General features: G+C 46.7%; 1 protein-coding gene across 5 annotated transcripts in view; it reads right to left on the reverse strand.

Annotated features, from left to right (window-relative positions):
- The window catches only part of Tjp2 (tight junction protein 2), a 120,444-nt gene that overhangs the window by 60,969 nt on the left and 43,861 nt on the right, over positions 1–15,614 (reverse strand). For 3 of the 5 annotated variants that reach the window (XM_036208054.1, XM_036208111.1, XM_036208081.1), the window contains exon 1: positions 14,761–15,099. The exons of the other annotated variants lie outside the window; for them this stretch is intronic. In XM_036208054.1, the coding sequence (XP_036063947.1) occupies positions 14,761–14,820 (60 nt within the window). In that variant the 5' untranslated portion in view covers positions 14,821–15,099. Of the gene's footprint in view, positions 1–14,760; positions 15,100–15,614 lie in introns of those variants that run through there. 5 annotated transcript variants of the gene reach the window in all.

The following is a 15,614-nucleotide window of genomic DNA, read 5'->3' on the forward strand; positions in this document are numbered from 1 at the left end:
AAAAAAGAAGAAGAATGAAAGAAAAGAAATATTGATGTGGCCGCGTGGTGGTGGTGCATGCCTTTCGACCCAGCACTTGAGAAGCAGAGGCAGGTGAATCTCTAAGTTCGAGGCCAGCCTGGTCTACAGATCCAGGTCCAGGATGACCAGGACTATACAGAGAAACCCTGCTTCAGTGGGGGAGAGATTAATGATGTATCATTTTCTTATATATGATTTCCTGGTGGCAAAAATTACTCCTATATATGTTCAGGCATAACGCTTACACTCCTAGAAATCAACAGAGAATATGTGACCTTTAGACATGAGATACAGCACTGTCATTTACAAAATGCATATCTGAATACTGTACAACTGAGTTACCAAAAAAATAACAACAGTAAATCAAAACAGAGCTCATAATGTGGGCTGGGAACATGCTCAGCTGGTAGGTTACTTGCTGAGCATGCGCAAAGCCCTAGGTTCTGCTCCCAGTACCAATTAAAGCTGGTGTGTGACTTGTACCTGTCATCCCAGCACACAGAAGTTCTAGGTCATCCTCAGCCACAAAGTTAGAGGCCCTCCTGAAACACTGAGATGGGGGCAGGGTTTCCTGTAATGTATTAAATATGTCTACAATTTATGAGGTGCTGCATCCATAGGTATCCTGGGCTGGAGGCTGAATGTGCCAAGCAGAGCTTCTCCCCATACCTCCTTCCAGCCTGAGGGTGAGAAGCAGAAGCTAGTGAAATGGAGATGACCTGTCGGTTTCAAATGGACCCCAGCTCAGATTCCTTCCTTCTGTAACACACATCAACCAAGTGTTCGCTCTTTCTGGGCCTCAGTTTCCGAGCCTATAAAACACATGTAACCCCTCCTTGCCAAGTGACTGGGAGAATTCAGTGAGGTCTAAACCAAGAACCTACCATAACTAAGCCCCGGGAGCTCCTGCCCTAGCTTCACCAGCAAAAACATGCAACCAAATGGAGTGTGATGGCACCAAGCAAGAACAGCGCCTCACCCTGTCCAGCAGGTATCTGATGAGACATCTCAGGCAGAGTTCTGTCCAAGCTTGGAAACTGAGCTGAAATGCACCTGTCCCCAAAGAACACTGCAGCGTCTGTGAAAACCAGGTCACGGACTCGGGTCTGTCTGCAAGCTTCACTCCTGAGCATTTTAGATTGGGCACCGCAGAGATGCAAGTTCAGACAATCATGGAGCCTCCTACAAGGTGCTTCTTAGGAACTGGGGAGAGCAGGGTCGTGGGGTGGGAGTGGGGGTGGACCTATATCCAAGCACCACCACCTTGTATGCCAGGCACAGACACATTTTTATTTGCCAATTTAAAAGTGGGAAGGGAAGAGAAGTTGGGGAAGGAAAGCAGGAAGGATGCAGTGAGGAAGGGTAAGAGGCTCCAGCCCCGAGGATTAGGATTCTCCTTTCTTGTCCTTTTACATTCATTTCCTGAGCAGTAACGATGCTACATGTGCCCTAGGAATGCAAAGGTGCAGACCTGCCCTCCTCCCCATACAGTCCCTCCCGATGTAAAAGCAAGCCTATGGTAGTATTAGGAAGATCTAGTGTGGGTTCAGACCCTCACTTAAAACACTCAGCTCTGGACCTGCAAAAGTGAGCTGGAGAGATAGATGGCTCATCAGTTACAAGCACTGGCTACTCTTACAGAGGAGAACCAGCTCTTCCAGGTTCCCAACACCCACATGGCAGCTTACAACTGTCTGTATCTTCAGTTCCAGGGGATTCAACACCCTCTTCTGACTTCCACAGACTCCCGGACACATGTGAGATACACACACACACACACACACACACACACACACACACACACACACAAATACACCTAAAATATATTTTTCAAAAAATTTCTCTGATCTTCTGATATATACACACATTTCAAAGAACACTTAACGTTTATACTTTTGAGGATATTTTTGAATTACCATTTCAAAGAGCTAGTTACAATCAACCTCTCCCCAATCAAAGGGCTTCTGTTGTTTACACTGTGAATGCAGTGGCCAGGTGGGAACAATCGAGACCAAGAGACAGACAGGGACAACAGCTTCTCACTCTATAATGTGTCAATCCATAAATCACTGTCCTAAGTATAAAACCAACAACAGCTAAGCCTGGGAACTGTAGGGAAGGACGCCCTACTGCTGTTTTCTTAGGACAGTTCATTGCTGGGACATGATCCAACTGGACCAGCTGCGACACTTCTTCAAATCACACTCCAGATGATACAGGTGGCAGTACATTGGTAACTTGGCAGCCGGGACAGCCAGTCCTCTTAACTGATGCACCATCTCCAGCCCCACTGCTCCAGTGCCAGTGCTGAGGGTTTTTTAGTGAGGGTCCAAACCCACAATGAATGATGTTCTTTTGTTCCTTCCTATTCCGAGGCCAGAGAGTCTTCCCAGTGCTATGCAGATGACAGTGTCCTCTATGCCACAAGTGTGACACACAGGCATGGCCTCCACATGTTTTGTGAACAAGTGAATCATAAACACTTAGGAACTTGGCAGTAGCCAAGCTAACTTTATTTTTAACCCAGTGCTGTTTGCCCACATTTTTTCAGCAGAAAAGCCCAGTGAGGAATTTATCTTTGAATAGCAGATGCCTAGTTCCCGACAGAGAGCAAGTTGCAGGAACTAAGGACGACAGAGTCTCAGCTGCCTCTCTTAAGTTCCTGACTTTTGTCTGCCGAATACCAGTCAAGCCAGAGTTTGATTTAAAACAAACAAATAAATAAATGCATGGATGAATGATAAATAAATAAATATTACTGTCCTACACAAAAATATATAAAGCAACAGGACAAGTCCCTCTTCAAGTTATAACACTAAGCCTAAATATTTATAGCTATCTAGGTCAACACACAGAGAGAAAGAGAAACAGAGAGCGCACACAAGCAAGCTAGAGATGTAGCACAGCAGCAGAACATATTTCCCTAGCACGTATGAGGCCTTGAGTGTCATGCCCAGCAAAAAAAAAAAAAAAAAAAAAAGCAAATATATATTTAAGCTCCAGCATGGGGAAGGGGTGCCAAGGGGAGTGAATTAGGTCACTACCCAGAAGTTTCTCTCCAGCTCCATTTTCTGCACTCCACACACCACACACTGAGACCTTTTGTTCATTGTTTCAGGCACTGTAAACTGTTTGGACATCCATTGTGAGCTCTGGCTGACTCAAAGTCTGAAGAAGAAGAAAGAGAGAGAGAGAGAGAGAGAGAGAGAGAGAGAGAGAGAGAGAAAATGGGATTCTGTCAATATAGTTCTGGCACTTTCAAATCCACACAAGCTCTGCAAATAGCCAGCCCGTGCTGCTAAGGCCGGGGCTGGAGCAAAGTTACGGCTCCTGGCTTATCGCCGAACTCAGATGTCTGTTCGCCACGTATCATTTCCAGTCTCTCTGGAGAAATAGGACTGGACAGAAGCCTCAAAAGGTACTTGGTGGATCACGTGACCACTGTTTCCCCACCATCCTTAAATGTGTAATAGACAGTAAGGGTAAATTAGGTGAGAGTAGAGAGAAGGTAATTTGAAGGAAGGAGAAAAAAAATCACCAATATTCCAGCGTTAGGGGGAAAAAAGAAATGAGTCCTTCCCAGCAGTGAAAGGGACATTGCCAAAGGGATGAAAGACTTTCAAAGCAAGCCAGTACAGTTAACATTTTTATAAGCAAGCTCAAATGACTGAGGTTACTCTGCCCACATTTTTGACAGACTATCCTATCAGCCAGAGAGTTGAAGCACAAACTGGATAAATACGTGATCTCTTTCCATTTCATCTGACAAAATCTAAAAGCAGTGTTAAAATGGGTGGAGCCCATTATAATAAATCAGATTTATATACTACCTTGTACTTTATACTATCAAATTACAAGGACTTCAAAGACAATGTACTCATCCAAGAAGTAAGTTAATAGAATTAAGCCATCAACTTGTTAACTTGAAAAGCATTATTTCTTTGGTCTCACTTGATAGCTTGAAATTGCTAGGTAGCTCAGGCTAACCTCAAGCTCTCAATTTTTCTGCCTTCGCTTCCCAAGTACTGAGAGTGTAGGCTTGATACCACAGCTATCTGGTTTTCTTTTCTTTTCTAGTTTTGGGGATGAACCCAGGGCCTCGAATATGCCAGGCAAGTGCTCCACCGATGAGTTACACCTCAAGCCTTAAAGTTACAGCTTCTCAAGCTCCCTCCTCCAGAAGTAAATGGTGGCACATGTCTGTAATGCCAAAGACAAAATTTGAGACCAGCCTAGGGAAAGCTACATAGTGTTGTTAGGAGGCAGGAGACAGAGCTAGAATCACAGAACATAGACCCTCCCAAAGACAGGACATCTTATGAAGGAGGCAGCCGTTACAGGTCACCTGGACTGTATCAGGTGACTGTAAAGTCAAAGGACAGGCTTGGAAGCATGCACTACAGAGACAGTGGTCCTCCAAAATGGTGCTGCAAATAAGAAACGACCTGCCACCTCCACCGACTGAGTGCCTCACAGCAACCCCAGGAGCTGCTCTACCAGAGGCCAGACACCTCCAAATCCCTGGTTGAGGAGCACATGGGCACGATGTGAAAGCATGAAGGATGGCAGAAGCCTCCAGCGCTCCTGCACCAGCAGCAGCAGCAGCCAATCTGCCAGCTCGCTGCCCCTCACCAGCCTCAGAGCCACCAAAGCTCTGGTTTACAATGGGGTCTGTGGGGCAATTCTGAATGCTGGTGATGGGATTTTTGTTTTAACTCCAACAGTCCCCCATTGTTTGAGGGGACATTCAGTATTCTGCATCCTACCCTGCCCCCCGAAATCACCGGAAGGACAAGTTTGCCTGATTAAACCCTGATTCACAGGATGTGCACTCAATGCCTGGTTTACAGATGCAAAGACTGGACATGACAAAAGAGTAAACTGCTTGAGATCAAGGAAAGAAGTTGTAAGACAAAATAATTCAGTCAGGTAGGTGATGACGTCAGAGTTAAAGACCTACACTTAAGTGTCCCTAATTCACAACACAAGACTTCTACTTGGAATTCACACAAGAGAAGTATGTTTATGTGCCCAATACAATGTGTATGGAATTTTCATAAGAACAAAATTAAAGAAAAAATCCATAATAATAAAACATTGAATTGCATACCTATGGAATGATGTTTAATGTACACACACATAGAGTGGTGTTGAATATACATATACATGGAATGATGTTGAGTGTGCATACACATGGAATGATGTTGAGTGTGCACACACATGGAATCATGCTGAGATGTGCATACACATGGAATCATGACGAATGTGCATACACATGGAATCATGCTGAATGTGCATACACATGTACATACACATGGAATGATGTTGAGTGTGCATACACATGGAATGCTACTAAGCAACCAAAGAACCAGTAAGTTTCATACAACAACACAGCAACACAGATGGCTGTACAGAGGGTCCCTGGAAAGAAGTTAGAAATAAATACTGACTGCACTGGGAAAAGCCTTCTTTAGGTCAAGCAAAACTAGTGTCTGGAGAGGAGAATCAAATAAGACTCCCTTGGTGAAGCCCGTTCTAGGGTGATACAAAATGTCCATCTATCCTAAGGGTAACCACACCAGTGACTTCATGGGATCTTGTGATTAGATGGCACAACCCAGAACTAACTTAACTGTATATTTAAAAGTAGCTTAAATGGATGATTGAATATTATATTTTACCTCAATTAAAAAAAATCCTCAATATTAGCACCAAAAGAAAACATATAAAAACAAAAAACATTAAACCCTTCATTTGAAATGTATACATAAACCTTTATATAAATTATACTTCACAAAGAAATACCATAAACATGACCACACAGAAAATGTTCAATAATGACCATGATGATTCGTAGAGGGCAGACCTTTCCTGGGTTCTACTGTTACCTTTTGGAAATCTTTCTGTATGGAAATATTCCAGAAAAAAATATTTTAAACACTCCAGTTCTTAAGAAAGCTGAGAGCTGACGGACAGTGGTACACAAGCCTTCAATCCCAGTACTCAGGAGGCAGAGTTTGAGGCCAGCCTGGTCTACAGAGTAAGTTCCAGGACAGTCAAGGCTACACAGAGAACCACTGACTTGGGGGGGGGGGGGGCGTCAGAGAGCACCTTTTCTTCCCCCTTCCCAACCCTTCCCTCCCAGAGTCATCTGCCAAACTGGGCATTGGAACAGTGTATCCAACTAGGATTTCTCCCAGACCTTAGATTAAAATCTTCCCTTAGGGCTGGGAGTGTAGCCCTGAGGTAGCACTTGCCTTACAGGACCAGAACCCTGGGGTTTTTCCCAGCAGCCCGGAAAGGAAAGAAAACAATTCCTGATAGAGGCAGGCTATAAGCAACTCTCCAAGAGTCTCCAGCTGCCTGTTCTGCCCTGGTAACAGTAACATGAGGCTGAGTAACAAAAGGTTTCAGTTCCATACCTGGGAAATTTCAGGGAGTGTCTAAGAGGCCACAAATCTCTCTCCCCTCTTAAAACTCATCCAGACACTAACCAGAGCAGCCAGAGCAGGGTGAAGTGCTTCCCCTGAAGCTGTGCTCAAACACTCGGATGTGCTTCCCTTGAGGCTGAAGCTAGGGAGAGCACGCCCTTCCACAGTAGTCAGTGAACGAGGAAGTGCCCCCCCCCCTCTCTCGAACCCCAGTCAGTAGTCTGGTCTTTGGCCCGGCTGGAAGCTGAGCAGAAAAAGCTCCCAAATGCAGTCTGTAGCCCGTTCCGTGCTCATGCTGGTAAAAGTTCACTCTGGGGAAAAGTCTATGGCAAAGGACGAGGGTGTGGGAGGCTCCCTGCACACAGCTTGGCCTGGGAAGAATGCAGAAATGAATGAAGGGGGATTCGTGAGAAGCCCTGCAGAAAGGCTGGAGTGGGGCTTGCAGAGGACCCGCGTTCAATTCCCAGAACCTACACCAGGCAGCTCATAATTCTATAACTCCAGCTCCAGGGGGATCTAATGCCCCTGGCCTCCATATGGGTACCTAACTCACATGCACATACCACCACACAGACACACATAATTAAAATTAAGATAAAATGTTGAAGCTGGAGAGAAGGCTCAGTGATTAAGAATGCTGTCTGCGCTTCCAGAAGACTGAGCTCAGTTCTCAGCACCCCTATCAGGTGGAACACAATTGCCTGGAACTCCAGCTCCAGGGGATCTGGCACCTCTCCTGGCCTCCAGAGGCACCCATATACATGTGGTATGTGTGTACACAGACACATACACAGTAAAAATAAAATAAATCAAACATATTTTATACATTAAGAGCTAGAAAGACTGTTCAGTGGTTAAGAGCACTTGGGTTCATTTTCAAGCACCCGCCTGGCAACTCACAACTGTCTTTGTGAGCTGGGTGTGGTGGTACACACCTTTAATCCCAGCACTCCAGAATTGGAGTCAGGAGGATCTCTGTGAGTTCAAAGCCAGCCTGGTCTCCATAGTGAGTTCTGACAGCCAGGACTACATACAGAGAACCTGTCTCAAAAAAAAAAAAAAAAAAAAAAAAAAAAAAGAAAAGAAAAGAAAGAATAAAGAAATCTAACTCCAGTTCCAAGGGATGTGAAATTCTCTTCTAGCCTCTGAGAGTACCAAACAAACACAGTACATAGACATACAAGAAAGCAGACACTCCTACATATAAAACAAAAAAGTAATTTCAAAAAAAAGAAAATTAAAATCTGGAAAAAGGAGGAGTCGGCAGCCACCACTGGCTTGAAGAAGGAAAAGAACCTGCAGGCTCTGTGCTAGTACATTATTCAGGCTGCAACTTAATAACAGTTCTTTCCACTGCTCTGTGAGCTAAGCAACTACCAGGCACTCTGGGAAGTTTGCCTTTAACAATATTTTTTTCAAATGTCTCTCAGGAAGAAAAGAAAGAAAGTTCCAATGGATCTCTTCCTAAAAGAAAATAAACTCACACAGGAAAAAAGTGTAGCCAAAAGAGCAAGTAATTTGGAACAAGGAACTCCCAGTTACTGGGAATGTTCTCTAGGCTTTACACTCAAGCACAGAGAGCCCTCAGGAAGTTAAGGACCACAGACAACTAACTATTAGCCATCCAAACTAAGTGGAGGTAAAGGCTGCAACTTACATAAAGCAGATGCTGCTGCCATGCCTAAGCCAAAAGCTCCGCAGCTAGGTCCAGTGCCCCACACCTTTCAGCCCAGGACTTAGGAGGCTGAAACAATGCAACAAGTTTCGGGCCAGCCTGAGCTACACCCAGCCCCATTTCAACAACACACAGAGAAGTCCAGGCTCAATTCTACAATTTTTTGGCAAAGTTTTTTTTGCTTGCAAACTATCACCCACTCACTACATAAAATCTAAGGAATTCTCTCAAGTCCTCCGCTAGTCTGAGCCACGCTAGCTCATGCCTTCCCAAATCAATTTGATAAGTAGACAGTGAATATGACTGATCTACCACTATGACTCACACAAGGGCAGGGCTCCCGGCTGATGGGAAGTGACTGGTGGCATGCATCGGAGGTGATAAGGGCTGGGAGTAAACAGGGACAGGTGCACACTAGCCAATCCTCAAGAGCGGAGCAGCTGACTCCAGACTGAAGAGGGCTAAGGAGGAAGCAGCGTGCTCCCGAAACTGAGCTCATCAGGAAGTCCTTTAGTTTTGCTAAGAAACTCCCTCAGATAGTCTCATTCTACTCTGCTGGATCCACCAAAGACTCAAGAGCCTCGGATGACTTCTCAGGGAAACATTTATGACTCCTCCACAGTGAAACTCCACCCACCCAGGTTCTCAGGTGCGGCTGCCATCCTTGTAAGGCAAAAAGAAACCAACCCAGAGCTGAACTGAACTAGTCTGCGCTGTACTCTGCTAGGAACTGCTCTCAGCTCATGGAAACAGACTGCTACAGTCCGACATTAAAAAGCAAGCCGGGGGCAGCCTGACAAATTTTTTCTTCCTTCCTCCACAGAACAAAGGCTCTACAAGTACCAATTGCTACTAGAAAGCATTATCTCTCTGTATTGTGTAAGTCTCCTCGGAGATTAAAAACATTCCATCCTGCAGGGGAGTTACTTAAACAGAGAGGTAAGCAACAACAAAAAAGCTTCACGAACTCCCTAAAACTGAACAGATTCACTAGCCCCCTCCCCGCCCAGTTGCAAAGAAGATTCTCAGAGAAGAGGTGCCTGGAAGCCATTTAGACCAGCTGAGGCAAAGGGCACTTCAACCTGCTGGGCTGTCCACAGGCTGTCCAGGTTCCCAGCTTTTGGGAGCTGTCACCCATGCTGGGATGGGCCTTGGTGATGCAGCTGCCTCTGAGTCATTTCTGCTCCTGTAAGTAACCCCTCACCCATATTCCTGTAAGGAACTCCAATAAAGCTCACTGGTTCACCAAATTGGACTTTGGTGTTATCTGTACCACTGAAAGTCGGTCTGTCATAGGTTCCCTATCTGGGGTGAGAACAAGTATGTTTCATCTCCTCAGGAAAAGTTTTGTCACATAACACCCTGATCACCTTCAACTCAAGGGGCTAAATCTATAACATTATCAAAGCCTTCTTTACTATAATGGCAAAAATGTAACTGGACTTTAATCATCAGTAACAACTAAAGTCTAAAAACTGTTACAACCAACACAAACCACAACCCTGCTATGGACAGGTGGCTCAGCAGTTAAGAACACTGGTTGCTCTTGCAGAGGACCAGGGTTTGGTTCCCGGCACTTACTTCTTGGCTCACAACCACCTCCAAGTCCTGACCCAGAGGAACCGACACCCTCTTCTAGCCTCCGAAGGCAGCAGGTACCCACGTGTTGCACAAGATACAGGTAGCGTGTTCCAGGCCCTGGGTTCCACCTCCAGCTCCCAGAGACAACAAAGGGTATGGGAGATATTCATTCATAGATCAAGTGTCAAGATTGCATTTTCACATTAACTATATTTACTACTTACTCCCTTGTACAGGCCAGGAGGATGAGAAACATAAATAGAAGCCACACCTATGAAAGTCCAGTGAGACTAAAAATTAAAATTTAAATAAGCATTATTACAAAATATAGTCTACTATGGAATGATGCCAGCCTGCATCGTGTTAAAGACCTGACTTTACCCATCTGGCAGGTGCACTCACCAAATCCGTGTGCTGATATGAAATGACTAAATTTTACAAGTCACTAGCCAAGAAATGACTAAATACAAGTCACTAGCCAAGGGCTTAGGACTTCTCACAAATAGCACCCCAGGCACACTACAAGAGAACTTTGTGATGCAAAGTGTCTCCTCTTCAGTTTTATTCACTAACCACCAATATGCACCTTAACGTTAGGCCAAAGCGCAAGGGGTTGGTTTTCTCCCTCAAACTTCCTAGTTCCTCTACCATCCTTGTTAGAGCCCTTTCCACAGCTCAATACGTGCACCAAAAGCATAAAACCTTGCTCCATCCCCAGCACCATAAAGTCAGTTCATGAACTAAAACTCAGAATTCCTCCATTCAACACACTTTGGGAAGATGCTGAGATGTTAAACCATTCATGTGTCAAGCCATTTGGTGATCTGCATTCTTTGAGCCTCACAGTGATATGCCCCAGAAGAGCCAAAACACTGCCTCACTGTCACTCCACTTTATCTCGAAAGAATGAACATTTGGTCATCCAACATTTGGGGGTGAGACGCCGACTTGTAGAAAGCAGAGAAAGGAAAAAGATTTGGGCCAGATGTTAAGAATCTCACAGGCACGCCATGGACAAATACAAAGAAAAGAACTGAGCAGAAGTTGGGGGATACACACATGCTAAAGACAGAGTCCATGGTGCTCAACACTGCTGGCCTCCAGAATTCTGCGAGTTCTGCTCCTGAAGGTGTGGAGAGGCTACACTCAGAGTTCTCTAGAACCAAGTCACACGTGTTTTACACAATTCTGCCCAAGTCCTCAGATATCAAAAGTAACTGTCACATTCACAGTTCTTACATTCTAATACTATTTATCATGATAAGCTTACACATCTTCTTAATACACACTCAGTTCTACTTGACAATTATTTTTGCTTCATTCTAAGTAAGCTATCTAATTTTGAAATAAGTGGGACGGGTGGCTGGCTTTGTTTTTTATCCCTCACATGACATTAATGTAGAAGAATTGAAAAACAGACTATATCCCTTCCAACAAACTAATGAAACTGACAATTTAATCCCTGTAGAAGAGAATTATTGGGTTTTGTTGGTGGTGACGGTTTGTATTTATTATGAGACAGGTCTTATTTGGTTGCCGTGGCTGGCCTAGAACTCACAGATATCTGCCTGCTTCTGCCTTCAGAGTGCTAGGGTTAAAGGCATGTGCCACCACAGCTGGCTGGGTTAGTCCGTTGTTGCTGTTGTTTTATTATTTAAAAATATATGGCCAGGTGGTGGTGGCACACTCCTTTAATCTCAGCACTTGGGAGGCAGAAGCAGGTGGCTCCCTAAGTTCGAAGCCAACAAATCAAATTTCAGGACAACCAGTGCTACATAGAGAAACTCTGTCTCAAGCACACACGCACACACACACACACACACACACACACACACACACACCACACACACACACACACACACACATACACACACACACACACCACACACACAGGGGCTGGTGAGGTGTTTCAGAAGTTAAAAGCTCTTGAAGAGGACCTAGATTTGATTCCCATTCCCACAGGGCCACTCACAATCATCTGTAACTACAGTCCCAGGGAGTCCAATGCCCCCTTCTGGCACCAGGCACATAAGCAACACATCCATGCAAGCACAGCACTGTACACATAAAATTATTAATTAACTTCCTAAGCCAGGCCTGGTGGTCTGGACAGCTAACATGCCAATTCTACTTCCTTCCACTGAAGAAGGCTGGGGTAACCATGCACAGGACAGCACCATACCAAAATCACCTCTACCTCTCAATAGCAAAACTGCTGGCCCAAGGTCACTGTAGCCAGCAGATTTTTGCATCCTTGATTGTTGTTTAGGGTATAATCAATGGGGCGTTTTATTGGGAGTCAGCTCTCAATTGAGAGAAATCTTTAATATGGCCTGGCTGCTTAATGGGATTTGTTTTAGGGATTAGGCCAGGAATTCCCTAATGGCTAGTAATCTTGGGAGATGTTGAAAGGTTGAGTGACTACTGGTCCTTCCCAATTCCACAGCTGCCCTATGGCACCCACACTTCTAGCCACTGTCCAACCACATAAGAATGTCTTTTTAAACAATTTCTGTTGTACACAGAACTACAGTGACCCAAGGAGATCCCCACCTAGTTTCAAGAACCTGTATCCTTCAAAGACAGCCTTCTAAGGAGGGAGAATCTTGTGAAAAGAAAATTAATGGTGGGAAGCTTGTCATCTCCCAAGCAGTCAGATGTATTCAAAAGTGCTCACTCCGCACACAGGAGACAGCGGGTTAGCCATGATCTGCTGTCAACGTCCAAGGAACTAGATCAAGGGTTAAGTAAATTTAGGCAGAAGTCACTACAAGTGACTTCCCCAGAGGGCGATAAGATGAGTCTTGTCTTATTCCTAAGCAAGCCTGAAAGACAGAACCATTTACTCTGGAGGAAGTGGAGTGTTCGCTATGAAGTTAGCTCCCAGGCCCGTTAAGAGAGAGGGACCTCTAATTAGCACATTAGGAGTTTCTGGGATTCCCCTCCCAAAGCTCTATTATTGACATTCAAGGCCTTCTGAGACATGGAAAGTGGTTTTGTTTTTGTTTTTGTTTTTCTTTTTTGGGAGGGGACTGGCAACTATCTGGCACCGCCTACCTACACCATTATACCTCATCTCCCAAAAATCCTTCATTTAAAGCCCCACACTTAAATTTTGGGACCAATGACCACTGTGTACCTAGCACCCAGTCTATGCCAGCACACTGTGAGTGGACACATTCCCAGCCATCCTCTGTAGTGGCTGACATCAGGAAGTGTCTGTTCACGTGTTCTTTCTTCCCTGAAAGAATCCCCGAAGGGTGGACACATTCCCAGCCATCCTCTGTAGTGGCTGACATCAGGAAGTGTCTGTTCACGTGTTCTTTCTTCCCTGAAAGAATCCCCGAAGGGATGCCGAGAGGACAATCCCACTCTTCGTTGCATTTCTGAACAGCAGTGTGCATCTGTATTAACCATCCCCTCCCTCGGTGCCAGGAATCACGTAAAGCCAGATCCACCTAAAGCAGTCTACCATGTTGGTGTCGCTGACCTCCTGCAAGCACAAATCCAGTCTTAGTCAATTCTGTATCTCCTCCAATGACTGGCACTAACTAGGTGCTCATTAAATGTTAGCTCAGTGGTACTGAGAAGCTGCCACTGGGGACACTGGGAACACCACTCAAAAATATGCTTGAGGCCCTGGATTCAATCCCCAGTAACACACACACACACACACACACACACACACACACACACACACACACTTGTAGTAGACTTTCAAAAGGAAAACCCTTCCTTTTATCACTCTTTCCAAGAAGCTCTGTGGGGAGGGGAGGGGGGACAAAACCCAAAAGCCAGTTACCTTGGCTAAAGCTCCCTCCCTTCTCTCATCTAACCAATGGCAGCACCCTGTCCATACTTCCAAATGGCACTATTGGTCTCTTTATTCCTTGTGCATTTTCCCAACAAAACTGTGGATGAAACATACTACTTCTACTTATCTTTGCATTCCCCACATTGAAGCGGCATTATTAAAAAAAAATGTATTGAATTAGCTAATACACCCTAATCTAAGCAGGATATTAAATGGCACTTTTCCACAAATGCAATAGCTACTTACTAATTTCTCAGCTAAAAATACCTTCTTCCCAGGTGAGCCTGGCAGAGCGGCTCTCCTGGGTGGATAGATGGACCTGTTTTTTTTTTTGTAAGGGGTTGTGGGGACAGCCAGCAGACCACGTAGGAAGCTGTGGGGATAACTCTCCCTCTCTGCTGGGACTCGGCAGTGGAAGCAGGGAGTGTGCAACCCAGGGCAGTTTCTGGGAGGGGATGACTCTTCACTGGGAACCTCAGGAAAGCCACAACCATGATTACTCAGGTCAGACAGTCGCCAGAGAAGCAACTCAGCCTGCAAACTGAAGCTACAATAAAAGGGAAGGCTGGATTCCATTACTGAGTCCTGGCAGGTCCTCTCCCAAGTTCTTCACATTTCAAGAATGTGAAGAAGCCTGAGGTCGAAATCCCTGATTATTTATACCTTAAAATAAACTACTGTGTAAACGCGGAAACCTGACAAATGGAGACATAAAATAAAAGGGACTGATGACAGGTAGAAGACTACCAGAATACAAACCATTCATCACTCCTTTCTGGGGCTTCTTCCGAAACCCCATCTCCATTCCCTACAGCAAAAGAAGTTGTTCCGCAGAGGCAGCTAGCTGACTTGAAAAGAAAACGAGGATTTGGGTATCCAAAGAGTCCTCAGTGTCTCTCAGTACATGGCTAGAGCCTCTGCATTAAGTTGGAAAGAGAACACGCACAGGCGTCCAGTCGGCGACCACAGGCACAGAAAGTCTTGGGAGCCTACACCAGGGCGCTGGGCTCCACACTCTCCCCTACTTGCGATTTCATCTCCAAGCCAAATGACTTCAGAGAGGCCACAAGCTATCAAGCGCCCTCCTAGCAGTCCTCGCCTTTCTTGCGCCAGGTCCCTCCAGGAGAACCCTAGCTATCTACAGCCCAGAGAGACCAAGCTGGGACATAGAGGGGAGCCACGCGGAGCCCACCCGCTCCCACGCCGCCGCTCGCCACCGGGACGGGGAGGAAACTTACGCGCAGCCAGCCCGACAGCTCCCGCCGCGGTGGGAACCCGCGGTCTCCCCGCACCGGCATCTCGCGCGCTCTTCCCGCACGTCCTCCTCGCCGCGGCTCAGAACTACAAGCTGCAGCGGCGGCCAGTCCGCCACCACGGGGAGCCTCCCCTTTGTCCCTCCTCCCGCGGCGCAGCCGGCCCGCCCCGCGCCTAGTTGCGCCCACGCCGGCCGCCCGGCCGGGGAAACTCCAACGGCCGCTACCACCCTCGCCGCCGGGGGATGGCTCGCCGGCGCCGCGCCAGAGACCCCGCGGCGGGCAGAGTCATGCGCCCCGACTCCCGGCCGGCGACGGAGGACCTGGGGCGGTAGGAGGCCCCCGAGTTCGTACGTCCCGCCTGCACCCCCGCCTCGCTGGCCGGATGGTTCGCTCCGCCGCGCGCTTAGGAGCCAGCAGGTCCGGCCGAGCGCGCGCCCGGGGAAAGCGCTGCGCGTTGGCCAAGGTGGCCGGCGTCCGCCGATGTCCCCGGAGGTCGCAGGGCGCGTCCTGAGGGACACCTTTTAGAGAGCATCGCGGGGCTTCCCACAGGCAGCGCTTGCGTTCTCTTCCAGGGAACAACTGGGGAAACCCCGAAGCTTTGCGTCGGAAGTGGCCCGCGGGGTCAGCCGGCACAGGCAAGTGTTGCACCCCAAATTTCGCAGCTCCACTGCTGACCCAGATTCCAAGGGTACAAAGGTGTTAGGATTAAATAGTAAAGCGGGGCTTTTTAAGGCAATGCCGGCCAGGTTACCTGCTTGGCATATCGCCAGCAACTCCAATAAAGAGATTGAAATCTCTCTCCGTTGCCAGCGTATAAAAGACATAGGTCACAGGGC

Source organism: Onychomys torridus, chromosome 1, assembly GCF_903995425.1.
Source record: "Onychomys torridus chromosome 1, mOncTor1.1, whole genome shotgun sequence".
Lineage (NCBI taxonomy): Eukaryota > Metazoa > Chordata > Mammalia > Rodentia > Cricetidae > Onychomys > Onychomys torridus.